The sequence below is a fragment of the Clavelina lepadiformis genome, chromosome 5, assembly GCF_947623445.1.
Source record: "Clavelina lepadiformis chromosome 5, kaClaLepa1.1, whole genome shotgun sequence".
In the NCBI taxonomy this organism is placed as follows: Eukaryota; Metazoa; Chordata; class Ascidiacea; order Aplousobranchia; family Clavelinidae; genus Clavelina; species Clavelina lepadiformis.
In genome coordinates this window covers 22,177,442-22,204,809 of record NC_135244.1, presented here as the reverse complement: position 1 = coordinate 22,204,809, position 27,368 = coordinate 22,177,442, and the positions used below count along the sequence as shown (strand labels likewise).

At 35.9% G+C, this 27,368-nt stretch overlaps 5 protein-coding genes across 7 annotated transcripts; 1 reads left to right on the top strand and 4 right to left on the bottom strand.

Annotated features, from left to right (window-relative positions):
* Positions 1-33: 33 nt before the first annotated feature.
* LOC143460922 (uncharacterized) lies at positions 34-2,838 on the bottom strand. Its single transcript, XM_076958614.1, has 3 exons — positions 2,267-2,838; positions 1,086-1,355; positions 34-613 (listed from the first exon to the last, which is right to left on the bottom strand). The coding sequence occupies exons 1-3, from the start codon at positions 2,358-2,360 to the stop codon at positions 543-545; spliced, it is 435 nt and encodes a 144-aa protein (XP_076814729.1). The 5' UTR covers positions 2,361-2,838; the 3' UTR covers positions 34-542.
* A 5,684-nt stretch (positions 2,839-8,522) lies between these two features.
* LOC143459700 (somatostatin receptor type 2-like) lies at positions 8,523-13,663 on the top strand. Of its 2 annotated transcripts, none has more exons than XM_076956937.1 (9): positions 8,523-9,235; positions 9,700-9,862; positions 10,001-10,182; positions 10,358-10,507; positions 10,608-10,857; positions 11,055-11,327; positions 11,417-11,529; positions 11,622-11,750; positions 13,021-13,663. In XM_076956937.1, exons 1-9 carry the CDS (start codon positions 9,051-9,053, stop codon positions 13,193-13,195), a joined length of 1,620 nt encoding a protein of 539 aa, XP_076813052.1. In that variant the 5' UTR covers positions 8,523-9,050; the 3' UTR covers positions 13,196-13,663. The 2 variants fall into 2 exon arrangements, with proteins under 2 accessions (XP_076813052.1, XP_076813053.1); XM_076956938.1 differs by having other exon boundaries at positions 8,536-9,235; positions 13,024-13,663.
* A 452-nt stretch (positions 13,664-14,115) lies between these two features.
* Positions 14,116-16,995, bottom strand: LOC143459701 (protein JTB-like). Of its 2 annotated transcripts, none has more exons than XM_076956940.1 (3): positions 16,807-16,995; positions 15,782-15,937; positions 14,116-15,163 (listed from the first exon to the last, which is right to left on the bottom strand). In XM_076956940.1, exons 1-3 carry the CDS (start codon positions 16,899-16,901, stop codon positions 15,004-15,006), a joined length of 411 nt encoding a protein of 136 aa, XP_076813055.1. In that variant the 5' UTR covers positions 16,902-16,995; the 3' UTR covers positions 14,116-15,003. The 2 variants fall into 2 exon arrangements, with proteins under 2 accessions (XP_076813055.1, XP_076813054.1); XM_076956939.1 differs by having other exon boundaries at positions 14,123-15,163; positions 15,782-15,935; positions 16,787-16,947.
* Positions 16,996-21,198: 4,203 nt separating this feature from the next.
* Positions 21,199-23,107, bottom strand: LOC143459644 (uncharacterized). The gene is made up of 3 exons (XM_076956860.1): positions 22,951-23,107; positions 22,503-22,712; positions 21,199-21,590 (listed from the first exon to the last, which is right to left on the bottom strand). The coding sequence occupies exons 1-3, from the start codon at positions 23,027-23,029 to the stop codon at positions 21,514-21,516; spliced, it is 366 nt and encodes a 121-aa protein (XP_076812975.1). The 5' UTR covers positions 23,030-23,107; the 3' UTR covers positions 21,199-21,513.
* A 356-nt stretch (positions 23,108-23,463) lies between these two features.
* On the bottom strand, positions 23,464-26,327 carry LOC143459643 (uncharacterized). Its single transcript, XM_076956859.1, has 3 exons — positions 26,145-26,327; positions 25,488-25,775; positions 23,464-24,728 (listed from the first exon to the last, which is right to left on the bottom strand). The coding sequence occupies exons 1-3, from the start codon at positions 26,218-26,220 to the stop codon at positions 24,658-24,660; spliced, it is 435 nt and encodes a 144-aa protein (XP_076812974.1). The 5' UTR covers positions 26,221-26,327; the 3' UTR covers positions 23,464-24,657.
* Positions 26,328-27,368: the final 1,041 nt, after the last annotated feature.

Below are 27,368 nucleotides of genomic sequence, written 5' to 3'. Positions count from 1 at the left end.
AGTAAAGCATGTGAAGCAAATTGACCAACAAAACACCGCGTAGAGTGTTTATTACAAAATAATTGTATGTTCAGTTTGCGGCAATGAAGAAAAACAAATCTTATGCAACTATAAAATGAACATCGACAACATATTTCAACAGCACACAAGTGAAGAACACTTGATCTACAAAGCTAGTGTACATTCATTGAACATTATACAATCAAATGGTATCTTTACAATGGCTGTAAACATTCGCTTGGACAGTAATGATGTTGGAGAAAATGTTTGCTAATTGGTGCTAATTTTTGCTAAATATGCTGTAGTTATTTCATAGCTGCAGTTCTTATGTTAATTGGGTCATTTTTAAAAGTTGCTTTTAACTATAACTGAATCGTTAAATTTAATTTAATGTAACTTAATTGTACCAATTAATGTTATTTGCAAAATGATTTAAGTTTATGCAAAGCTTAAATTCAATGTTTTAGAAATATTTATGCCTCCCATAACACCAGTCGATGTAGCTTTTTATCATACAAGCGGCGATACATAAAATGTCTTATTCAAATGCCAAAAATTTTCCCCTTTCCGTTGCAGAATTGGATCGAGCTCCGGCAGTGGAAGCACTTGTAACCTGCAAGTTATAATCAAAGAACGTCTTCAGATAAACTTAAATAAATTATTGTATTAAATAAAGAATAATTATTTTTTATCAAGAATAATGTCAATAATTTATCAAGAATAATAATAAGAATGTACGATGCATATACAGATGGATACAATACATATAGTAGTATGTAATTTAACGTAAAATCTGGGTTTGAATTGAATTTGATTGAATCTATTGTCTTAGCTGGTGCCAGATAAAACGAGCGAGAAAAAACAAAGCATGCTTTTGTATTACTGAAGGTTTGGACGTTTCTAACTGTAAAAATAATTAATGATTTAAATATTCTGTCGATAAGGTTTGTAAAATTTCTTCTCCGTCATTTATCACCGCAATGGAAGGACTTTAATGAACTGATGACAAACAACGGCTTGAAGAGTTCAGTGGACTTCAAGAAACTTGTTTTTTGCACGTTAAGTCACCAGGTCCACAAACTTACCAATCTTTTTCGATCTGAAAGCTCCGCAGCTTCGAAAAAACTTCCGGGTTCTCTTGGTCCTATCACAGATGTGAAATCTCCATTCAAGCACCCGGCACCATTTTGCCAGGGAAAGCTTTTTTCTACGGACCCTTCTGCTCCGCTTCTTATTAGTTCCGTGTTTTCTCTGTATCCGCGCGCGTTTCAACCCGTTAGACGCTGACGAATTAATTTTCCTCGAGCCGCCTCTCCGCACTGCATAACCTGCTCCTCTTGGAAAGCCGACATGCTCTGCGAATGAAATAACCAAGTACGTAATAAAGGGAATCATTACGTAACTATCATATAAGAGGGTATAGATAAGGTTTGTTATTGTGATGGTAATTGAAGAAAAAATTTTGTCCGATTATTTCGCTGAAAAAATTGCCTTAAGTTAGGGATGATCTTCGTTTGTCCAAGTCCGGTTGTCTCTCAATGAATTCTACGTAAAACCATTTGTTCTTTAGCAGCGTTGGACTTTTCTGTACCACCAGGGTGTCTATCAGGAATATAAAGTAGTATGCCGTATACACTTGCACGTATAAGGTGCAGGTTTTTGAAACAAACGAAGCCAAAATTTAGTGTGTTACCGTAGCACTTTGCTCACCGCTTAACAATTCCGTATAATGGATAGAACGAGTGTACAAAAAGCTGCCTGTAGAGCCAACCACGAGTATATCACACATTGTACAAATATACAAGCTTATACGAAAAAGTTTGTTTGCGCTTTTTTGTAAAGTGACTTTTAGCTCCTTGTTCTATTAGCAAAAGAAAAACTAATTTTTACCCACATTCAGCACCGAACAAGGTCAGCAAGTTACACAATAGCAACCATAGCCACGTGAAAGTAACCATGTCAAAGTAACCAAGTGAAAGCAGCCATTAGAAAGTAGCCATAACCAAATATACAATGACGATTGACAACAAATTTTACGAAATTGTATAAATATCTTAAAACTTTTTAAAAATAATCTCGCTTATTCGCCAAAAAGCAAACGCTGGTAAGAATGTAAGATCGCTTAAAAATTGGTGAACTTTGGGTTCAGGCTCGACAAATAACAACCCAAATTCCATCTTATTGCCCGTATTAAGAGCATCAAAAAGCTATGAAACTAAATAAAATTTGACTTAATTTAATATGTTTTGTTTAATCGATAACTTACTCTTGTTCCTTTTAAGCTTCTTCGAGGATGAGGAGATGATGAAAATCGTGAAAAGAAGAGCAAGGATAACGAAAAATCTCATTTTCATTTTCATTTCAGCTTACAGAGAAGGCCAGTATTCTTATTAGAATATGAAACTAAGACAATACTCCGACGATGTTTATGTAGCTAACAGCAAACAGCTTCAAGAAGCTATCCTCAGATAATTATACTAAAAACGTTGTATGGATGCCACCTTTATAAGAGAGATTAACAAACAGCTTTTGTTTTACAGTTAAACTGGAGCCTACATGAACCGTAAATGCGGTCAAGTTGGGGTAAATTGCAATCAACAGAAGAAAGTCAACAAAAATAACTCAAAATTGATGCTGTAAGGTTTTATGTTGAAAAGTAATAATAGCTGTGGTTATATTTTTCCTGAACCGGCTTCGACAAATTTCTTTTTTTCGTTTTCATCAATAAAATTTTATTATTTAAAGTGTTGATTAACTTGACAAAAAATTTAAAAAAAAGTTGCGTAACCAAATCAAGCAACAACTATTGACCTGCATATGGAAGAAGTAACATTATGATATTTTGGACTTGGCATCAAAAGAAAAAATACTTTTTCAACTTTTTAGAAGATCTGAATCTTCAAAAGCAACAATGAGCGAGTAGATACAAATATTTATTCCGCATAAACTAACACACTTTCTCTGGTCAACAAAAAGTCACTTTTTAAATTTTCTGATTTAAAGTTTAAAAATTAGAGGCACTAGTCGACCTTTGAAGCTACAGTGTCATAGTCAGACAAACTGAGAAAGTGAGAGGGAGGCACTTAGGGTTTCGCGCCTTGCTTGCGAGGACACTGAACGTTTTAAATTACCTCTTAAGCAAACAACCCATCTTATGAGCTAAGCCTAGAATCCACGCGCCATTTTCTTTTTTGAAAACATGACGTTTTAGCCATGAATTATATTGACGCATGTTTATAGATGGATGAAAATAATGCAAAAATGGTTTTGTATTAAACTTTTAAAGCGAAATTAAAAGCAATTCGATAAGCAAGCAAAATACAATTTGTACGCATCATGCCACGCATTATACAAAATAAAAATATTTTTGCCATAACTGGTATATTTGTTCTATGTGTCGTTGTTGTGATATGCTAGAGAAACTCGACTAGTACAATATTCTTTAATAACCGCAAAATATACCAGTAAATTGAATTAATCGTATATGCATTTGTATGTCTACAAGTTTGAAGTGTACCAGTATTTAAGTATACTTTGTGAGTTTAACGGTTGACAAAGAAAACTTATTTCGAACTCACTTGACCGCGTGAAACAACAACTGCATAAAAAATGCTTTCCCTGAAACGAGTTCTTCGGGACAAAATCCCGAGTTCTTCGGGAAATTATGAAACAATATGTCGGATGATCGGCTGTGGCTTGCGCAATTCGCTCCACTTCATGTAGGCTCACTTGCGGTTTGCAGATTTCGATTTTATTATAATTTGATCAAATTTCTTAGTTTGCAAAAAAGTTTTTCATTTCAAGGCAACCCTTGTATCAGGCTTTGATTTTAAGACAAACACAGCGGATTTTTTTTACAAAGCATGTTAATTATTTCTTTTATTATTATTATCTATTATGTTATTTTGGTTTAAATATTATTGTCTGTTGTGATTAACCTTGTCTTTTATAAGAGCTGTTAATAAAATATAATAGCTCTTTTCTTGTGTGGGTTCGCTTCCTTTTACAATATAATTTACGAAATTTGCTGTCACTGTCTCTCCTGGGTTTATCAGAAAATATTAATTTTTAAGACAGCTTAACGGCAAAATGTCGAAAATTTTCAGATTTTTTAATTAAAGTGACGCGGCTGTGACTTAAAAACTATCCCATGAAACCCGTTACGTCATCACCTGAAATTGTATTAAGATGGACATGTGGACAATTGGATTACTTGGTGCGAATCGAATTGTCCATATGATGTGGTTACGGATTTCGTGGGTTAAAGTTTGTTTAAACCCAGTGCTCTTTTTAGCTAAGCCTGCTGTATGCTTCGCCAATAACGCAGAGTGACTTGGGATTTTTTAGAATAGCTTTTACAATCCGAGTGCAGTAAATGTGGTAAAAATACATAGAATGCATTAAATTGATTCTAAAAAAACAAAATCGCTGTTTCACCAAACAACGAATAGTTTACAGCTAGCAGCTAGCGTTTAAAACGTTTAACTGGAACTTAAAAAAATTTAAGTTATCTCAAACTGATTTGAATCTATCTCTTAGTCAAGGAATTATCCTTGTATACTACACCTCAGCAAACCACATAAAACTGACTTTGCCCTGAAAAATCTTAACACACCCACAGCTTGTTTATTGTCTTGATAATACGTCATGACCATGAGACAATGCTGTATTCCATTCAGGTCTCCTACAAAACAATAACTCAAGTTGCTTGATTTAGTTCTATAGTATGTTGCGGTTTTCCGACCTAAGTTTGTCTGACAAAGTCCCAAGTTGCTTTAAAACTCACCGCTGCTTGTTAAGATGCGTGAGAAAACTAAAAAGCGAAAAATACACACAAACAAAGCTTAAAGCGATATGGAATTGAACGAAAATTTCCCCATATAGATTGGGAAACGACTTAAGTTATGCGAGAAAAACTTGCTTGACATTACTGAATGCGAACGTGATATAATTTATTGCCTTTCCTTTTATTTTTGGAAATTCAAATTTTATGAGTGTTGTTGCCTTTTTATTTCAATTTGTGATTTGTTTTTTTCTGGTTGCCATCGGGCCCATTGGACTTCTGTGAACTTTTAGCGGCGAACGAAAAGAAAAAGAAAATGAGACCAAATTCTGTTGACATGAACAAGGCAATTCCAGACATCAATGGCTAGCATTCTTGCGTGATTTGTCATTCATTTCCGTAAACTAGTCCCGATCACTTGAAATTTGCAATTTCCGTGGTTATGAAACCGCACAGTTGACTTCTATAATTTCCGAAATCGCTGCGTTGGTGACAGATAAACTTGAAAACACCGCGCTTGAAGCAAACCTCAGCGAAAATATTGGCTTTAAGTCTAAAGTAAAGCGTCGCCCATCATCGACGTATGTTGGATGATTTAAGCTACGATTGATGCATACCAATGCCCAATGCTAACCTGTGCTTATTGTTCTGTCTTTTGTGGTTTCTGTTTTGTTCTACAGCAAGGTCGGTCAATAAACCCGCTGCAATTTCTTCCGACAATCCAAGCACAGACGTTCAAGTCCATTTAACTTTCATCTTTGCCGGCTTAATGAGTATTTTTTTCGAAGTAACATGCTTTGTGTACTAAATCATATGTTGATGGGGAAAGTAAGAAAAATGCCAGATTTGTCTTTCCGAAAGTCATGCGTATAATGCCACTTCGACTCTGTGCAGTAAAGCTGCGCAGATTGAGCATTACTTCATAAATAGCCGAGACACCCACTAATTCTTTTGTATTTGAACTCCTGTTACATTATATTCAACTTCGTTTAATAGCAACCAACCAATTGTGATTCTCACGCTTCCAAATTAATACTAATGAACACTTGCTTCATCGTATAATTTTCCTATATTTAATGCAACTGAATTAATCATGAGCAAACTTACCGTGACCGCATTGGCCTGTGTGCCAACATTTTCGTTTTCACCTTTTCTTCTGGCGGGATTCACGGGATTCCGGCTCCTACAGGATGGAATGTTCTCTTCATGGCGTCAGTGTCACTGGTTGATACCATCTGAGTGCACTTTTATAACTTCCGATCTATGCATTGCCAATCTATACACATCATCAACGTCATGTTGTAACTATATGCAGTTGGAGCCTCTTTGTAGGCATGCTTTTCTTCTCCTTGTTTGTGTTTGGTGGTCATGGAAATTTACAATAATTAACCCATTTAAACATTGACTACCATTCTACCAGCCACTAAACGTCCAATCATTAACTTAAAGCTTAAAACATTGCTGTAAGACTTTAACTTCCGCGGGTATAGGCAAGCCGGATTTTATGCACAGAATTCGACAAGTCAGGCTGATTACTTCGAAAAACCCAACCACAGTATAGTTCATTAAGTTAACACGCACCACCTGTTCATTGTGTTGGTAAAAAGCTAAAACTTACTTCTTTCAGGCTTGTGAAAAACAATTACTTATTTATAAGCGGGACATTTTTGTGGTACTTTGTGATTTTATAAATCTAAGTTCGCTGCATGATGGTGAAAACAGGCATCACCTTAAAGCCCAAATAAAAAAATGAATCTAACACTTAATTGAGCAGCTGGATTTAGACTCGAAAATCCAGTGAGTGAGATTTACCATATAAGTCAAAAATGCGCAGTAGGTCTACACAAAATAGGCGCAACGAAATACCTCGATCGACTACCCGCTGTGACAAAAGCCACCACACGCGTACTGTGGCTGGGGATGTTATGTTTGCAAGAAAAAGGAGAGATTCCGGGCTTGAAAACAAAAATATTTTATTCTGTTAAAGTTTGTTGTTAAAGCAACATAAAACACAATAAGCCGTTAAATAATTTAAAGCCTAGAGGTTAAGAGACCGAAACGTATATCCATGTATATCCATGGACATATATAAACGTCAAAAGCACCCAAAACATATATCTATACATCAATGTCAAATGCAAAGTCGTGCTCAGACACCAACCACGCTTGTGTAGTTCATTCTGTGGTCTGCTTGTGAACACATTGTTCACATTCACTTCGAATGTGAACGGGCAAACACATTGATGAACAAACACATTAATGAACAAACACATTGATGGACAAACACAATGATGAATTAACACAATGATGAACAAACACAATGATGAATAAACACATTGATGAACAAACACATTGATGGACAAACACATTGATGAACAAACACATTGATGAATAAACACATTGATGAACAAACACATTGATGGACAAACACATTGATGAACAAACACATTGATGGACAAACACAATGATGAACAAACACAATGATGAATAAACACAATGATGAACAAACACAATGATGAATAAACACAACGATGAATAAGCAAATGATAGACAAACGTTCAAACCAATTTATTTTAAAGTTTCTTTCAACGAAATGAATATGGGCGTTCAATACAAATGATTTCATGGCATCCCGCCCTCTAATAAATACTGTTTTAACCGAGCGATAGTTAAATGCGATGGCGATGATTGCGTGGACGTAGCACAGTTTTGTGAACAAGTTGTTGTTTCTTTCTGTGTTTGAAAAATCTCTATAAGTAACCGTCAATGCGTATGGCTTTATGCACTTGTTATTGATGCTAGAGTCTACTGTAAAGCCTAACTTCTGCATGTACAGGCCTATAAAATATTGTGTAGACCTACTTTATTTGTGAATGTAGCGTAATCTTTACTAGACTTATACGCGTCTCCATTTTGTTTTGGTGCGTACAAGCGCGCAACCTCACCAGACAGCGGATGAACGTTTTGATGCAAGAGAGATGTACCGGTTTGTACCGGTTTAGACAGGCAGAAAACCTGGAAAGAGTCCGTCCAGCAAAGTTTGGACCCTATGTAGACATAACTATCTTCCCATCTTGATATGTATATGCAAAGCGGTACAAAATACCGTAACATACGTATTTGAATTTGCCGAGAAAGAAAGTCCATTCATTTAACCAAAGAAAAATATCCTGTTAGCGTTGTCATCTCAAACCAAACTTTTAAAATTGATGTCGATGATAGTTTGTCATTCTGGCGCATTTGCTGACAAGAAATGACGAAATGGTATTTCATAAATTTTGTTGAAATATACAAAATCTACATCACATTACTCTAATCTACTATATACGTGATACCACCTCTTTTGGAATTACCAGTATTGGCGCTTCTATGACTTCATTCATCGTGGTCTGGTATCGTTCACACAGACTATTGGTTTAAATAGGGTGTATTTTATAACGTAATAGTCATCACATTTTTGTCTCATAAATCAGTCCAACGAAAATCCTTTCGTTTCGATGACGTGACAGTTGGAAAAACCAATGATATTTACGTCATAATTTCAGTTGAACTTTCATGTTCGAATTAGTTTGTTAAATATCTGACCTCATTCTACAAAATGTAGCAGTCTACTTCAAATTATGAGAATAACACCGCACTGGGCTAGCCTTCGGATGTACAGTATAGGCCGTACACTTAGAGGCTTTCAACCGCATACAGATGCCAAAAGTACATATGTAGCAGTACATGAAAATAGTGGACTCCGTATAGCAACAAGTCAAACATTACAGCACAAAAATCCGGAGCCATTATAGCAGGATGTCCCATTCCACAATGATTAATTGCAGTTTGGGAACGACTTATGCTTTCCGCCACGTTTGTCAGTTTGTGTATAAGTAATGAGATTTCCATGGTTTCCAACATCGTTTTCCTGTTGACGCGTTACAATTTGGGAATCAATCAAAGCCATTGAGGTCAGCTTTGCGTGCTTTCACTTGTGTTAGCTTGTTATCGGTTGTGGACAAGGTCGCTAATATCTTGCTGTTAGGTTGCAAAAGTGGGATTTTCCATGCAGAGAAAGGTCATTAAACGATAAAGGTTATTTCATTCTTGTCAATACGAAACCAATGACAAACATGTTTTTAAATGAGTGATTAGACTCTTCATGACTTTGCGTTTAGTTAAATACTTCATGAGAATCTTTGCTAGTCATGATATCACATTTTAAAGTTGAGGCGTGTATCAATGCACCGTTGTATCGTGCATCACATCTACAAAAATTTTAATCATGGCAGATTTAAGTTTTATAAATCAAAGCAGTTTCCTGGAAACGTTGTTCGAGATGGAAAAGGAGTTTCCAACCCTTTTGTTCGTCTTCTCTCTCATCATCTGCATCCTTGGATTTCTGGGGAATCTCCTGGTCATTTTAGTCATCACCGTCTTGAAGGAATGCAAGAAGTCGGTCACCCATTGGTAAGTTATTTGAAGTTTTTGTGTCTGTCTGCGAGTAAGTGTTTGAGGTAGCGAGTCTCATACCACACCGTACGTTGTTATTACGGAAGTTTAACGCTAAATTATACATTAATCTTTGTATAAGTTTTAATAAGCCGTGTGTTTCAAATCAATTTTTTCTAATCTTGTTCATGTTCCAGCTGTTTTTAAAAAGTTATACAACTTTATATTTAGCTGTTCAATTTATATTTGCGTGGATTAAATACATCGCATGTTTTGCACTTGACAAGAAAAACTGTTAGAGGAAGCTTTATCGGAGCCAAGATATAACTCTTGTTTAAGATTTTCGAAATTCGATAAAAACTTTGATGCAATCTGAAAAAAGATTTGTCTTCTTTCTTACTTTATTTTATCAAGGTTTGCCTCCTGTATGTACCTCGTGTATCCTATCGGACGTAGGGTATTTTGATATTTGTTGCTTTCAGGTATGTCTTGCAACTGGCAATTGCCGACACCATATTCCTCTTAACTCTTCCCTTCAACATATCTGAGGCCATCAACCACCGATGGATTTATCCACAGTGGATGTGCAAGGCGAAGGAGACGATATTGTTCCTCAACTTTTATGCATCCATTCTATTTCTGGTGGTAAGCTCAATTGTTACAGTCATATTCCTTGAAGATTATTTGTACAAGCTTCTGTATATTTGGAAAAGCTTTATTCTAAAAAATCATTCTAGCAATAGCAGTAGCAGCTAAATTCATGATATTGTTCATAAACTTCAGGTAATGAGCATCGACCGTTACATCGCTGTGTGCCGCACTTTCTCTGAAACTCTGCAAAAGTTTCGGACACAACGCTCAGCAGCTGTTATCAGTTTGGCCGTGTGGGTAATCTCTCTTCTACTTTGCATCCCGATCATGCTCTACACGTTCAAGGAGGGAGTCCAACCGGATTGTAAATGCGCGTAAGAGCAATTTGGTTTACTTTCCTACATAGAAATCTTAACTCACGATTTGATTAATTAGATTACTTATACGTCATGCCATACACTACATATTATAAATAAAAAGATATTACGTCCAAATGGGACAATAATACGTTATCAAAAACTTTGAAATGACCAAAAGATTTTCATTTAGCACTGTTTTTCCAACGCCCAAGAAGAATTTCACCGCAGCTTGCATCGATGATCACTTTGAAGGCATCTATCTTGATGAATGCGTAAGGATACAAGAAGAAAATTATGAGCAGCAAACGAGGAGCGGAGAGTTTTATTGCAAATTGGCAGGGTAAAGACCAATGAGCGTTATTCATAAATAATATACAGCAAGTTTTCTCACTGCTTGGATTAAACAATGGGGCAATATTTTATGTTAAAATTTGTTTTAGAAATCTTTTAACTGAAACTTTCAACTACGGACTATCTGCATCGGACATTAACATAACGTTTGAAGAAAATTATGAGGATTACTTTGCCGGTCTTCCTCTTGACATTTTAGAACAAGGCGATGGTGAAACAGGCAGTGACTTAGTAGAAGATATTCTCATCGATAAAGAGTGTCATTCATGGACGCAACCGGATGGATGGCGAGCGTTTGTTGGATTCAATTTTGCCGTCATGTTTCTTCTGCCTTTTCTTGTAAGTCTTTTTATGAACCCAGCTTGGACTGAATAAACATACTAGTTGCGAAATCCAACAAGTTTTGCTCCAAATGTGAACTTAAGTAGCCTATCATTCTTAAAACAACAATATAGGCCTATCAAACATGTTTTATAACGAAGAGGTAATAATGAGAGTCAAGAAAATATTTCATACAAAGCATTGGTTATCCTCAGGTTATGCTGATAACCTACAGCCTGATCGTCAGACGACTATTTGCTTCGAGTGAACGCACTCACAGCTACTCAAGCAACTCTGGCGTCTCACCAGCTGTGGCAGTCGACAAGCAAAGGAAGAAAACTAGACGCTCCCACTCGCCGTCTAGTTACAACAGACGTCGAATCACGATGATGTGCGCATCGCTGGTGATCTGCTTCGTAGCCTGCTGGCTTCTTTTTCACGCGGTGCATTTGGCGAAGATTAACGGCATTCGACTCCCGTTAGAAGAGGTGAGAAATACCGGTTTTGTTCATAGATTGTGTCAGCAGCTGAGTTAATTGTTTCAAATTAGATCTTAAACTGGACCTTACCGTTACAGGCTCACATTTGCAAGGACCTGATGACGGCCGGGACCATGCTGGCCTACGTGAATGCCATGTTGAACCCAATCTTATACACTTTCCTTGGAGGAAATTTTACAAAAAGACTGAGGTATTAAAAGACGAATTATGTCTCAACGAAATAAGGTAACAATCATTTTAAGAAACCCTTGGTAAGATTTAAGCTGGTAAAAAATCTTATAGCATGGCGGCCAAGAAATCTACACAAAGACAATCATCGTCTGCAACGTTTTCTAAAAATGTCCGCTATTCAAAGAAGCCACGAGATAGAAATGCCTCCAGTAACGAAACGGTGACAATGAAAATAACGAGGCAAGTGCGCTAATACAGAAGTCTCACGCGTGCTCTTTTTTTGATGCTTTAATTAATTATGGGCTCAAGTCCGTATAGGTTACAGGTAAAATTTCAGCTGTCTTGGAAAATGTTTGAGCACGCGTTATGTTTAGCAAATATAACGTTAATTTTTCGATCCCCCTCTCCTTAAAGAAGAACTGAAGTCATTTTCATGATATTTCTAAAAAAAGATGAAAATACACTGGTTCCGAAAATGTAAACGAAACTTATCTACCTTTTTTCGTTAACGAGTTATTGACAAAACCGATTTTAAAAAGCTGTGCGGGGAGCGGATGTGACGTCACCAGGGTTGTTGATGTTGGAGCATGGTTGAAGAGCATATCAAATCAATGAAAAGGTTGCTGTTGCAAGACTCATTTTGGCGTAATTAGTGGTCGTGTTGGACAGTTTTATTGTAATATTTTTTTTATTACTAGATGATCGACTAACGAAACGTTTTTAATTAAACAAGTTATCTGTACGTACATTGTATGGCCTTAGCTCGATGCAGTATAAGGCTAGGCCTCATAAACTATATACAGTTTAATTAGGCCTATTTGGCTTTCGGCTTTTCAATAATGTTCATAAATGTAAACTTTTAGTTCGTACCGGAACAAAGCAATGTGCGGATTAAAAATCCCCCGCGCAGTTTGCAAACTTTCCAACCTGAAGAATGACATTTATTTTAAAAGAAATTAACTTTAGCCTAAAATTCAAAACACTTTCCCGATCAACTGTTTGAATCTCGTACGGAACAACCTAACGTCACAAATTGAGTAGAAGAAGTAATTTGATAGAATTTGGAAGCTTACATTTATGAACAATATCGAAAAGCCGAAACCCAAATAGGCCTAACTAAACTGTATATAGTTTCTGTGGGCAAGGCTTATACTGCATCGAGCTAAGGCCATACAATGCACTTAAAAAACTGTCCAACAAGACAACTAAACTCGCCGCAACGAGTCTTGCAACATCAATTTTCCATTGACCTAATATGCGCTTAAAGCACGCTTGAACACCAACAACCTCTGCTTCCGGCACAGTTTTTGAAAGCGGTTTTGTTAACACTTCCTTAACGAAACAAGACAAAAAAACTTTGTTTCCATTTTAGGAATCAGTGTATTTTTATCTTTTTTTAGAAAATAAGTTGAACATGACTTCAGTTCTCCTTTAATGCACCTATTTTCTGGTTTATATGTAGGCCATTTAGAAATCTGATTACGAGTTGTCGTTTTAAAAATATTATCAGCAGGAACGCAACCACCGATGCAAAGGCGATTGAAACATCCAGTGAAGTGCGCCAGCAAGCGGGCATGATTACTAGATATCAAAGCGATCAGATTGAACTCGCCAGCAGAGAACCTATGGTGACGGTTGGTGAAGAGAACTCCGATAAACAAGCGCAGGCTCCTATTGGTTTCTGAAGTGACATATCCCTTGTTTGGATCCACTTGTGATTCCACTTCAGTGTTACATGAATTGTTGCAGTCTGCAAGAATACTTCTACGTTTTACTTCGTTTTATTCATTCTGTATATGACATCGTGCATATCTGTACTTTATTCTGCCTTTTATGTATATGAGCAATGTTCCCTCTAAGCTGCGCGCGTGTGCAAATGCGCACTGCTAACACGGTCTCCGCGCACAGAAAATCTGTGCTGCGGACAAGAAAAATATCCAACCTGAATTGAAAATAAAATAAACGCATAATAATGGCCACGCGCACGTCTGATGTTGCTCACAGTGGTCCAAGGGACCGCTCAGGGAGTTAGTGTGTTTGCTCAGACTCGTGAAAAATTAGAGGGAACATTGTATATGAGTCTTCGTAAGTGGGTGGCAATCACTAAACAAGCCCCAATTTCTGTTTGTTGGTATTACATAAGAATTCCTGCATTTGGCCTCCTGAAACCTTGTAACTGGAAACGAACTTGCCGTAAGCTAGTAACTGCCCGATTTACCACTCTGATTGGTAAGACAAATGCAAATTATACGTCATATAACAGCTTTTAAAACATAGAGCGTTTCACAACGATTGAAGCGTGAGTTGACCACATCTCTCTGGTAGCAACTTTTGACTAGCCACTTGCAGCGAGCCTAATCGCTACAGCTAAAATGCTGGTAACTAGTTTACATCCTCAAACTGTTCTACCGGTTTCCAAAAGATTAACGTTTGGGACAAAAATGTTAAGTTAACTTAGTTTTCTTCCATTTTTTAGCTATATTCTGTCCACAAGCTACGGCATTTTTACAACCCATCTGCTGGACCTTTATTTTGGCCAAGAAGGTTGTTTTAACCGTGATGGAAAGTTTTCATAGAAATCTTAAACTTTTGGTGTTTACTAGACTATAATACAACTTGCACATAACTAGATAAAATGCTTGTTATGATTCGTACTGATACTCGAAGACCGTAGTTACAGTGAGGTACTTATCTTGGTAAACATTCTTGAGTGTCGGAGCAGAACGTTTCCTAAGGTCTTAACCACTGCACTGCATCTGTCTTAGGAAATCTTTGGTAACTCTTCATGGAGTTATGTGATTCCACAGAATCAACTGTTCTATTGAATGTAGATACACGCCCATACTGTACAGCACGAATCATTTGTCAACAATAACATTTGTATTAATTAGTATTGACGTCATTGGCATTGAAAACGTGTAAAAAAGCATTTCAAATAAAAGTTCTTAAATGCAAAGTAGGCCTGTAATTGTCACAGAAAAAATTTTGGTCACGAAACAAAAACTTTACGTTACTTAGATGCTGGATCAGCGATTCTCAGTGAAAGCCTCTTGAGTAACTGAGGAAGAAATTAAAATTTAAACACTGAGGTGATGAAATTCAAACTTTTCCTTAGGGTTCTCGGTGTATCGTCATCTTTCCAAATTTTAAGCCAGAGTAAATTCCTCTTATCATTATGATATCACAATGTAGTCAATATTGCCCATTACTGTAACTTCATTTAAGGAGGGAATTGAAATCGTTTGGGAACAGTAAGATCGGGATACGAAAAAATGTTCACCATTGAGCTAGTCCACAACATTGTAGAAACCAGTGTTAATAATATTGCGTTTTGCAAGCACAAACATTTGCGTCCTGAGAAAATTAAAGACTCATTGTGCTTTTTGAACAACAGGAACTCTCCAATTCAGGAGACGACATATACTGAAATCTGGTAGCATTCATGCCAGGACTCTGAGGAGTGCAACAGCCAACAACTAACTTGTTGCCATGATTACAGCGCGGATATCTGCCTCTGTATTCTCTCAATGTTTTCCCGGTCAAGTTTCCGCATCCGAAGCATGACGACTGCTCCGGCCAAGACACTCACGAAAATCATGACACCTTCGAATTTCCAGAATATCACCATTTCCCTCTCCGAGTCCCTCGGGCAACTGCAGATAACCGACTTGTTGAAATTATATCAATACAATTAACAAGTTATGTTGTTATTAAACAATTTTTAAATAGAAACTTCTGGTAGCAGCACAAAAATTTACATACACCCCTAAGCAATAGTCACAACTTGAAATAAGTAGAGTCAACAACTTCATTTGACTCAAATCACTTTTTCCGAGACAGGGCTTGAATTCGTTTCACAGAAATAACTTAAAAAATTTGAGTCAATTTTCGGAATGAATTAATTGTAAATCTAAGCCTTAAATTATATTGATTTAGTATTTTGATATTATGATATTTAGTATATTGATTGATTTATAGGACAAAAATAATCTTTCTTTCTTACAAACACGTTTTTTCAGGTGCAATGAGCTGCAAGAAGCAGTATATATATCAACAAATTTACACAACATAGCTAATGAATCCAGTTTTTGCAGTCACTGTAAAAGTTTAACGACAGAAAAGGCTACTTCTGGCTATTCTTACAACATAGACTGACTTTATTTTAGATATCATTAACTCGCCTTCGGCGAAAAGTCTTGAATTAAGTTTGATGACCCAGTCAGGAGTGTAACAGAAGTTAAACTGCACTTCAAGCAATAGAACAAAGTCACCTTTTATAGGATGTTGTTCCTGACTTGCATTTCACTTGTTCAATGTAGCCAGTTCTAGAACAGACTTGCAGAGCGGAATTCTCATGAGAATCACAAACGTGGCATTTTACTTCTACGTCATATTCTTCACTTTCCCAACATTCATCGATAACGTCTGGGAGTGCATGATTTATTCATTACCAGTAAGATTTATAACTAAAAGCGGGTTAACGTTTAAGTAAAAATATTTGTTTTTTAACATAGGCCTACGCAATACCCACACCGGAATCGTTATATGTAAAGCAAGCCTACGGCATGCGTAAACAATAGGCTAGTAATAACATATACTGCTTTATAATTTGCCATTACATGGTACATATACATACCAATTTTACTGTATGTACAGCACATATGTATGATGGTATAACTGTTTAAAGTGCCAGACTAACATCAAGACACAAATGTCCAGTGTCCATACAAAATAAAGAAAAATCTAATCAACCATTTTTTAATAAATGTTAATATCTGGCAGTATATTTGCTTAATATGTAAGAAATATATTTATACTTGGTTTAACCTGTTAATTAGATATTTCACATGTAAACTCAACCTTAAAAACCAACCCACTACAGAGTGTGGTAATGTTCCATAGCATGCAACGCACTCAATGACATAAAACAAATTTTTTTAAATTATAAAGATTCAAGGGCAGTTTTGCATGTTGTTTTTTTTACAATGCAGTCAATTGGGTTTGCTATACATGCCACTGTGAAATTCTACAGTAATTATACTACGAATACACATTTCATGGACCGGGACTTTTTAGAACATGCACGCATTTTTATTAGCTTTTCACTACGAAAACACTTCAACTACAAACATAATATACATATACTCGAATGTTCTTTGTCTTTTATCAAAACACAAAAAAGTCATAGATATATAGTGTTTTGTTTTTTAAGTCTTGCCCAGTCCTAACAAACTTTGAGAAAAATTCAAAATATAAATGATAAATAAAGTTAATACCTAAAATCCTTTTTATAACTTTGTTATTCTTCTTCTCTTCGGCAGATGAATGAACAATACACAGAAAGAAAATAATCAGGCAAATTCCGTGTTGGTAGGCCCTGCAGTTAATCATTGTAGCCTGTCACAAGCCTATAGCCTATTTAACAGCATATTTAGTTAAAAATGTTTTATTAGCTATTTTATCTTAAAGCCTAATCTGAATTGTGTAAACTTAGCTCTGATTTGGGATAGGTCTGTGGGTAATAAAATCAATTGCAATCGTCAAAAATCAAAGGCTAGTAGACGTACATTAAACAGACTTAATTAGATAGTAAAACAGTTCAGTCTAATATTTCCAACGACCTCACCCCTCAGCCTCACTGGAAAGTTCGCTTTCAGTGCGCCAATAAATATAAGGCAGCAACTATTTCACCAGCTCCGGCTACAGGTTACCTAATTTGGAAAAATACACTTCGCATTTCTTTCTTCCTCACGTCAAAAATGATGGTAATAAACCCAGCAAAAATCTGCTGGTCGCCATATTGTGATTCAGCAACTTTGGTAAATAGATGCGGGTGGAGTCAAAATTTGCACCAAGGCAACGTAATACTTACAATATAGAACATAGAGCAAAACGGCAATGCTGCGTCAAAAAAATTGACGCATAAGACAACCATAAGCCTGAGTAATCCAATGCAGCATAAAAACTATCCAGTCTGCCAATAGGGACCCTTAGCCAGTAGATTTTTTGTACACCAGACAGCATAGTTTTCAAAGACTGGTGTACTGGTAGCCTATGTGCAGGTGCACTGGTGAGTGCTAATGTGCACCAGATGTACTTGTTTGGGAATTAGCTAAGCTTAAAAAGTAGCTTTTTGACCCATTTTGTCCACGAGATAGCTACGTTGTGCATCTGGTGGACAACGCTCACTAAAATCCTAAAAGGGCTGCATCAAAAAACATATAGGCCTAGGCTAGTTGGGAAACACTGTTTTCAATTTCAGCCTTTTATTGTGTCTTGCTATTATATAATCATTCATTTTAATTTTCGTCTTCTATGTGGGGGAGGAATAAACATATTGTGCTGACGCAGGTGATTGCAAACATATCAGCAGTTAATGACAATAATTTCTACAAATTCGATGGCAAATGCAACAACCGACAAGGTCTCCAGGGCAAAAACGTGCATTACGGACCAACATGAGATTGTAAAAAAGTTGTTAGTGTCAGCACAGCCACCAAACCCAAATTACAACAAACATAATTTAAAAACATTTAATATTCATCATTAAATGTGTTTTAAATTAAATCATTAAGCCTATATTACTTTAAAATTTTAAAATTAATCATTATTTTTCGACTAATAGAAATCTTTGCACGACTTAAACTCAGCTATGATTCCTCATCAATCGAACCCCAGTTACCAAGCTTGTCTTATTTATCGAGTTTGTCGTAATTTTCAAGTTTTTACATGTTCTTTCTTACGCTAACTTTGAGACAGTCACTGCTGTGGAAATGACGTAGCTGCATGAGTTGTTTTTGGTCAGCTGACTTTGCCGTTTTGTAGACATCTTATATTTGATGTACTGCAGCAATGGAAAACATTTATCCGCCATCTGCGGACCGAAGATAAGTCTTGGAAGTTGACGCAAACTATGCTGGGGCACTAGGCATAATCGCTCGAGGTCCGAATATTGAGCTTGTTTGTGTTTGTTTACAATTTCTGATAAAAACATTTTTATTTTACTTTTCTAGTTTAACTGTCCGAAGTCATGTAAGAAAAAAAATCCAAACAGGCTTGACGAAAGCTCAAAGATCCGATCTTGGATTCAATGATTTGAATGTCTAAGATTAACATACGATTTACTAGCAAAGCTGCTTGTAACAACACTAGTTTCTCAACATTGTTTATATTTTTGTTGAACAATTTTTCTTTAACACCGGAAGCTCATTAAGTAGATGTCGAAGGCAAGTTGAAGGTACGTTAGGCTTACCCATTAAATTAGTTCAAGTTATTCAAAATTTGGGTGCTTTGGTTACCCAAGGTTAATAAAACAGGAGGTAAATATGCATTAAAACCTGGAATAGGAAATAAAAGATGATTTTTGGTGACTAATTTTTCAGTTTCAACCTTGACGTCTTGCTACTATTTTTGCCTCAATGCCGTATACTGCCACTCGTAAAACTTACTGTTATTATCATGCGTATTATGCATCACTCGCAGTAGCGTCAATAACGTTCATTGCTGTAAACGTATTCGGTATTTTTGAAGGTGGTAACGTAATTCATAAATAATTGTAAGGTAACAAATGACCCTTCAAGCAAAATACGTTTGTATACCATGTTGGTTTGGTTTATAACCTAAACTGTATACAGCTTTTTGTGTATTAGCGTTGGCTATCTTAAGATCAATGCGTCTTTGAATTTTAAATTATGGAAAATGGAAATGTTTATGTTATGGAAAAACTGGAAGAAAGCCACCTACCGGTAGTCGACCACCCCTCTTACTACTGCTAGATGGCGACGCTCTGTTTGAAACAAGTATTGCGCTACACTGGTAATACAATATGCTACGTTATCCTAAATATTTTCGAATATTAAACGAATATTTTCGGCTTTCTTTTCGAAATTAAATTTGTTGATGTATCAAGTTTCCATTTAATAATTCCTGATTAACTTCTCTACCAACTTCAAATTGAAATTGCTTCAATAAAACTCTAAAACAAAATTACGATCAGGTGACTAATTGAGCTACGAGTTAGCCTAAGTTGCTTACATGCATTTTAATTGAACCAGTTAGGTTACTTTGAACTATCCAAAGTTATCAGTTACACGAAGTTAAACTGACAAGCTACGATTCAGCAAAAAAACTTTATTTATTTTCCTAATTCAATTTATCGATCACAATAACAACCAATGCATTAGCCACAACACGTAAAGATTAAAACAATGATAAACAATGGTCAGTTGCAAAAGTTTAAATATGACCACAAATAAGTTACGATTTCGCTGTAGAAAACCTCTTAAAATCACATATTTTGAGAGAAATATATGTCCAAAACATTTTGTGCACAAATCGATTCTTCAGTTACGGATTGCAAAAAGTCTCGCTTGTCTATCGCAAAATCCCAATATGTGTCTGCATCGGATGCATTTCAGTGCTGTTTAAAATAAAAACAAGACCAGTTAGTCTTGACAAGGCATTTGAATATTTTCAACACAGCGGAAAACTCAAATACATGCGCGGTTATGTTTTCAATGTAATGAGAAGTGTCAGTGACGTAATAGCACTAGCAATGTCAAGAATTTTGAAAGAAAACTTCGTAGAAAAAGCATCACACATGTTAAACTGGTTTTCTGGATCGGTCATTAGTGCAAATCTAATTGAAGCTTGTGATATCACTTTCCTATAAACAAAGACAAATCTTCGGTTTCCGCAAACCTTTTCGGCAAAAGTCACATTGTTACGGCCTTTAGAATTCCGACAGATCCAAGAATCCAAATTTGTAACACGTGCTTCACAAATTTGAAAATTGGAAAATGTTTTAATTATAACTTTTTTGTATATTTCTCTGTATACGTATATTATTTACAGGCTGCTTTACTAAAGAGATAAACTCATCATTCAAGTAAAATATTCTGCATGTATCATTTAATTTATAAATAAATTAAATTAGATAAATATTTTTTCCTTACTCTCATTGCAGCAGCAAGAGCGAAGAAAAATGCACAGCAGAGCAATCATCAAAACCGGTACAAGTGTCTTCAAAAGCATGCTAGTTAGGTCATTCCTCAACTTACACAAGTATATGGAAAATGGATAAAAATAACCAATTTCATGCGGTTCAATTGACTCTTTTTGTGCATCTGTGAGTATCGGCTACAAACTTACTAAATCCGTGACTTTCTCTTTTTTCAAAAAGCGTTGAGATAAACTGAGTTTATTTTTTTCTTTCGTATCCACTATCCTTTCACAGGAATATCGATCGCGCGCGGGAAAGCTTAAAGTATTTGAGAGCATTATTAATGTTTAGTTAATAAACATTTGGCTTATTTTCGAGAAGTTTTTCTCTGCGCTTATTGCTTACTGTGCAAAAAAATATTGTTGGCCTTATTGTGACAATTAATCTTGTCAGAATTGTTCTCTTAAATTGTGATCTGTTCTGTAATCTGTACAATTCCTGCATTTGAGAATAATTAAATGAATGTAACTAGGCGGCACGTAATTAACTTCATCTGCAAATAAGTAACTGGATAAAAAGTACACGATGGGTAACCAAACTCTTGTTTAGAATAAGTAACCAAGTAACCGGTAACTAACGTCCCGCTAGTTTTACCACGATCTACGTTCTTAGAGCTGTTCTTGCTCTTGTAGGCCTAGCTTCTCATATACTCAACTAACAAAACTGATTTGTGACAATATCTTTAGCTAGTTCAAGGGGATACTTTAATTTACCATTAGCATTTAATTAAATCTTTATTATCATAACTTATCGATGCGCATTACATACAGTGCTACGACAATAGTAAAGAAATATCACAAGCAAAAGTTTAAATAAAACGACAAATAAAGAAGCATGTTGTTATACGAAATTGTCAAATGTCACATATTTTGAGAGAAATGCGTTCAAAACACCTTGCACTCTGACACAGATTTTGAGATTTTTCTTGGATATTGTTGCAAAAGAATCAAGATCGCGACACGAAATGTTACAAAATCACAGAATGTTGAGAAAATCGATTCTTCAATTGCGGATTTCAAATATTCTCGCTTGTCCGTCGCAAAACTTCATTATGTATCTGCATTTGGTGCATCTCAGCGCTGTTTGTTAAGAAAGAGGAAAAAATCAATTCATTAGCAGGGCGAGGTCATTTAAAATTCTTCAACATGGCGCTGGAAAACAGCTTACATTTTGTGACTACAATTTGCTTTCAGCAATAAAGAATGTCGAATTGTTTACTGGTTTATGAGGTTTACAACTCCTATATTTCAACACAATGGAAGTTATTTCGGAATATATTTTCAAGTCAAGAAAATAGCACAAAGCAAGACACGTTTAGGACTGCTAATAATGCACTTTATCATGCTAATAATCTGCGATAATATGATAATGACATGGCTTTGCTATAAACAAATGACACTCTTGTGGTTTTCGCAAGTTGTTACGGCTAAAACAACACTGTCACGGATGGCTTTAGAACGATCTGCGTGAGGACAAATACTATATGATGTACTCGTACAGCCAAACAGATTTAAAAAGAAAAATCTACTTGAAGTTTCAGTTTGTTAAATATTTCTCTTTACTGTGTTGGGTTGTTTGTACATATATACTGTCATGAGATTCGCCGCAAACATCAAAATATTTTACCAAGTTGCAAAACAGCGTTAAAAAATCCTGAAAAACAATTATTTCTCGAGTTTTGGAAGATTTTTATTTTTTCAAAATTTTATTAATTTTGTATTTTCATAAATCGCTATGCGTCATTTTCTATTTGGTTAATGAGTGCCTGAGGTATGAAGTGTATTGCAGAGAATAAAACTTCTTTGATTGTAAACACCAAGTTTTGCTGTTTCCTGTGCTGCCACCAGCGCCGTGTTAAAACAACTTATCAAAAAAACATAGGTTAATACTTTTTCTTACAAACTTATAGATAGTATGCTAATTATGATCCAAGCAAGCGTCTGTAATGGAACGGTCTGTTCCAATACCGGTTCGACTAAAATAAAACCAACCTATCAGAGGCTGTTTATAACTTCCACATTTTTCGATCAAGTAATTCCTTGTCTTCACCGAACGGTCGCACATTTTTGCAAATTTGTCGAGAAACCGGCACCATTGTATGTCATTGCGTAAGCCTAACTTTAACGACGTTTTAGTTGGCACTGTTGTTGCAGTTGAGTTGGACTTACTGGAATGCGAATCAACGTCGCTGCTATTATTTCCTTATAAATATAAATTGACATGTATTAGACTATTATATAACACTGAGTTTTGGTCTCAGGCTCTGAGCTATAGTTTCAGCCGAAATATAAATGTGGTTCTGACGAAATATAACTTTCACATAAGCCGTGCGGTTACATATATACGCTACTAACCATATCAACTTTGAAAATTAGTTTATAAGCCTGTATAAAATTTGTGAACGAATAAGCGACATCGGGCAATCTTCCCTTTCCTTACCTTGAACACAGTGACAATCACGAAAGAAAATGCTCGACAACACAACCATTAAAACCACTGTAATTTTCCTGAGCTGCATGCTTGCTCTTTATAGGTACAACACTCAAGTATAGAGGCCAGTTACTGCTTGAAGAAGGTCTTTAGGTTTTGACTACCACGAAGTCCACTGGTGAGTATCTGAGCAAAACTATGGTATTTGCCTCGATTCAAACAGCATTTTAAAGTGAATTGAGTTGCTTTTTTTGCTTCTTGTCCACCATTGTTCACGTAAATACAAATTGCTTCAAGCACAAAATGTATAAGGTTGAAGTAGCCTGTACTTCAAAGCTGTTCAGAACGTAGGTAAATATAATTAATAAGTTATTTTTGAGAAAATTTTTGTGTTTTTGTTGTTCACTACGTTCGCCCGAATTTGACCTCTAATCCTGTCGCTAATCTTCAAAGTTTCCCACCGTGAAAAATGTTTCCAACTTTTACAATTAAACGATGACATTGAAAAGTTTTGATATAAGTTGCCACGCGATTTGCGTAAAGTTTGTTTTCGAGTATAAAATATAAAAACACCGACCCATTAATGCGGTCGGTGATTAATTTCGTGAGGACTAACCACAGCAAAGAATATTTTCCGTGACGACACATAACTTGTGACGTGGCTGAACGAGAATAGAATTTGTGAGAAATGAATAACGTGTACCATCGTGTAATTGTAGGTTACTGTTTATGCTGTCACTAATACCATATTGAGTAGGTTTTAAGAATTTTTCTTATTTGCGTAATTATGTGACCACTATATAACTTGTAATAGTGTTTGTTCGCAAATGTCATTGCAGTTTTAGTTTGAAAATTTTTCTATTCAGTTGTTTTAAGAAAGTTTGACCACTTTCGTTTTTGACAAATGAATCGATGTTGTGACGTATATGCGTTGACCTGATACAGTGTTTACTCAGCCCACATCAACAATTCTGAAGCATTCACGTCGTAAAGTTCACGTCATGGTTGTGTAACAATAAATTGTTTCCCGTGCTGTACAGTTGTTTGTTTATTTACACTTTCCAGAACAACAGACAAAATATACGGTCATAATCATGTACAGTAAACATCTCTTGCAATGGCTAAAGGGAGTGAAAAGAATCAACGTATACATACATTATATCTATAGAAATGTAGTGACCATTCTATGTGCCAAAATGTAGCTAATGTACCCAGCAACTACTAACCAAAATGTAAGGCTCAGCTTCTGAATACCAAAACGTAGCTAATGTTAGAGTTACATTAGTGACATTAATTACAGTTTGGTGCATAGAATGGCGCGGTAAATGGTAATATTAAAATTTGTTTATTACGTTTTGCAATATTGGTAGACGGAGTTAGCTTTGCATATGTATGGTGTATATATATTTACGTAAAAAAAGTTATTAGTCAAGCAATTAATTTAATTAAAGCACTAACAGTTGGTCACTGATGCCATTATTTTTTCAACAAAAAGAAGAAGTTTTCAAAACACATGCTAGAAAGTACTTTACTCAGAATTAAGGTTCCAACCTCTCGTGCCAAAAATATTGTAAGTTACACTTTCTTTTCAAGCAGCTGAAAGACAGTCGGCAGTGACAAGCACAAAGTTGAAAGAAAATCACAAGGAGCAAAAGTTGATCTCGAAACATCTAATCATGTTTTCAGATTTTTTCCCATCAGTTGGCAAACAATAACTCACAAAGTGAAGAGTCTCTCTATCTTATGACAATACTTCTCCGTGGTACGACATTGATTGCAGATAAATGCTGTATAGAAAGAAACGTTACAAGATCAAAATTACGTTTAAACTATACTGACATTACAATAAACTTTTATAAAAGCGAAAACTGGACCATTGCGAAATAATGCCAAAAAGGGAGGTTTTTTATTTTAATCTTTGCAATGAAATACATTTCCGATTACATGCGTCAGGCTGATCGGAGTAATAAAGCTTAGCGGGGTCGTGAGTACTCGTCCCAGCAGGCGTGAATGTATCGTTTCAGTTTGACTCTATCATTGGCCGCTTGATGTTGAACAATCTTCAGACATCAGGCAGTTTATATTTTGTCCAAGGTATAACGCTTTACTCAAACACGAAGAGAAGTTCCATTTAAAGACTTGCGGTTAGAATTCTTGGAAGTATATCGCTTAAACGTCTTCAGGGATAGCAGAATTTTGTCAGTAGTCTTGCGTGTGATAAATTGCCGACATTTTATCATCATGAGTTGTTTGGGACGGCCAAGCCTAATTCTATAAGCCACAGTTGGCGATTAGCGGTTACAAAACCCGCTATGATAAGGTCAGCTCCACATTCCTGACTAACACAGTCAGACGATGATTTTTAATAAAAGGTGAAAAACGAATTTCTGTACAATGATGAAATCTCAATATTTCAAAAAGTATATATATCTAATTACAGTAACTATTAAAACTGAATAAAAATAATTATTTATGTCTTTGCAATGCGAGGTCTTCTAAGAACGAAAATGACCTCGGTCTTTTAGTTTTACAATAATGTGTCATACCAAGTTTTTTCCACTTAATATTCCCGCATTTGAAGACGAAGCTCCTCGTTCTTGTAGAATGGGCGCAAAAGTTCGAAAAAGATTTGTCCAAGAGTTTACACCAATTTCCGATACTTGGACGTGACTTGGGTGAAGATTTAGCCGGGGTTTTAACAGGCGCGGCCGTTGTTGTGGCCTGCGGTCGCTTTAAAACTCTCCCGGCTGTGACTGGTTTACCAATCGTGGGTTGGTGTGTGGCCTCTGAGACGCTTGAATTTGCGTGATTCATCGTAAATGTTGCTGGTGGCACTGTTAGGGACGATTAACAGATTAAAAGTTTGAAACACTGCATAAAGCATTAGAATAGAAATAGCGCAAGTCGGTAACAACGGGAAACACCCGACTGCAATATAAAACATTTCATACCGCGTGTAAAGGGCTTATTTTGTATCTGGGGTAATTAAATTATTTAATATTTAACAAAATGTGTTTTGTAGTTTCCTAAATTTTCTCAAAATTTAATCTTCCCTCGTTATTCTTAGACGAGTTGTGATTTCCAGAATCCTTTACATTACTTCGATTACGCACAAACTAATCAAAATCAAGAAATAAGCGACCGATTAGCTTAGCTTGTTATGGTGAGTTAGTTGAAACAATATACAAACATCTTTTACTTACTTGATGTGGTGCAACCGATTGTAAACAATAAGAAACCGCATGTGGACAAAATTACATGGACAGAAAAATTTTCCATGTCTGTCTCTACTCACAAATTATCAAGCCTATATATACACAAAACATATATTTATAAATTTCCGTTTTTGACTTTTCTGACTTGCTAACTAAATAGTACCAAAAACTCGTTCGTTTTATTTCTTGTCTTCATATTTTTCACTGACATTACACGAGATCTAACCTGCGGCATTTTATACCAACCACGCAGTGCTGAGCAAATTTACTGCTTCTTTGTGAATTCTGATCCGGCCGCCTGGGTTACACCACCTTAGGGTTACACCGAGCGTTTTGCTCCGTAATATGACGCGGGTTAACCACAAAACCGATGATAAAGTATAATCATTTTACCATGTCTTGCACAGTAGATGCGCATACGCGGTTAACTAAGAGTGGTGTTAACTGGTTGCAAAATCCGTCAATGCTCCGGTACTTAGCCTGTGAGTGTGGTTTTAACGTGTGCTGTCCATCATTCTAACTTACCTATGTACACCGCGTAATTCCGGGACTAATGGTGATGACATAAAGCAACAAATACAAAACTTTATCGGAATATAATCGTAATCTAAAACATTTTTGCGAATTTGAGTAAAAATTATTATTAATTTCGTTTGCGAGAAGTTTACGCGCGAATTTACAATCTTCGAATGCCACGAAATGTGACGAAACAAAGGAATTGTGTACAAACCTGTAAAGAATGCAAAATATTTATATCATATCGATGTAATTTCTGAAATATTGGGTTTACAGGTTAAAGTCAAGTTTAAATCCACTCCGATGTCTTCCTTGCTGTCCTCATAAAATTTCATCAGTGCCTATGACGTTTTGTTGCTTAAAATTGAGCGATTTCTTCCTTGTATGGCCTATTTCGTTAATTGCTTATAAGATGGGAAAATTACGCCAGTTGTTGCTTAAAGGTTATCGATTTGTTTGGTTGCATATTTGTGGCCAAGTGTTCTTTGGCGAGATATCACCAAAACAACATACCGTAATGCGGCGAAGCGTGTTCTTTGCTTAATCAGATTGCAGTCTTTTATCCAACTGAGTCACGCATCGACCTGTCAGTTTGTCATTAGTAAAGCACAGGTTGTACTTAAAAGTTATGTCGCTTTAAAGCAGTGGTATTTGATACAAAATGAACTGCTTGAAGATAAATTGTAACTTGGAGAT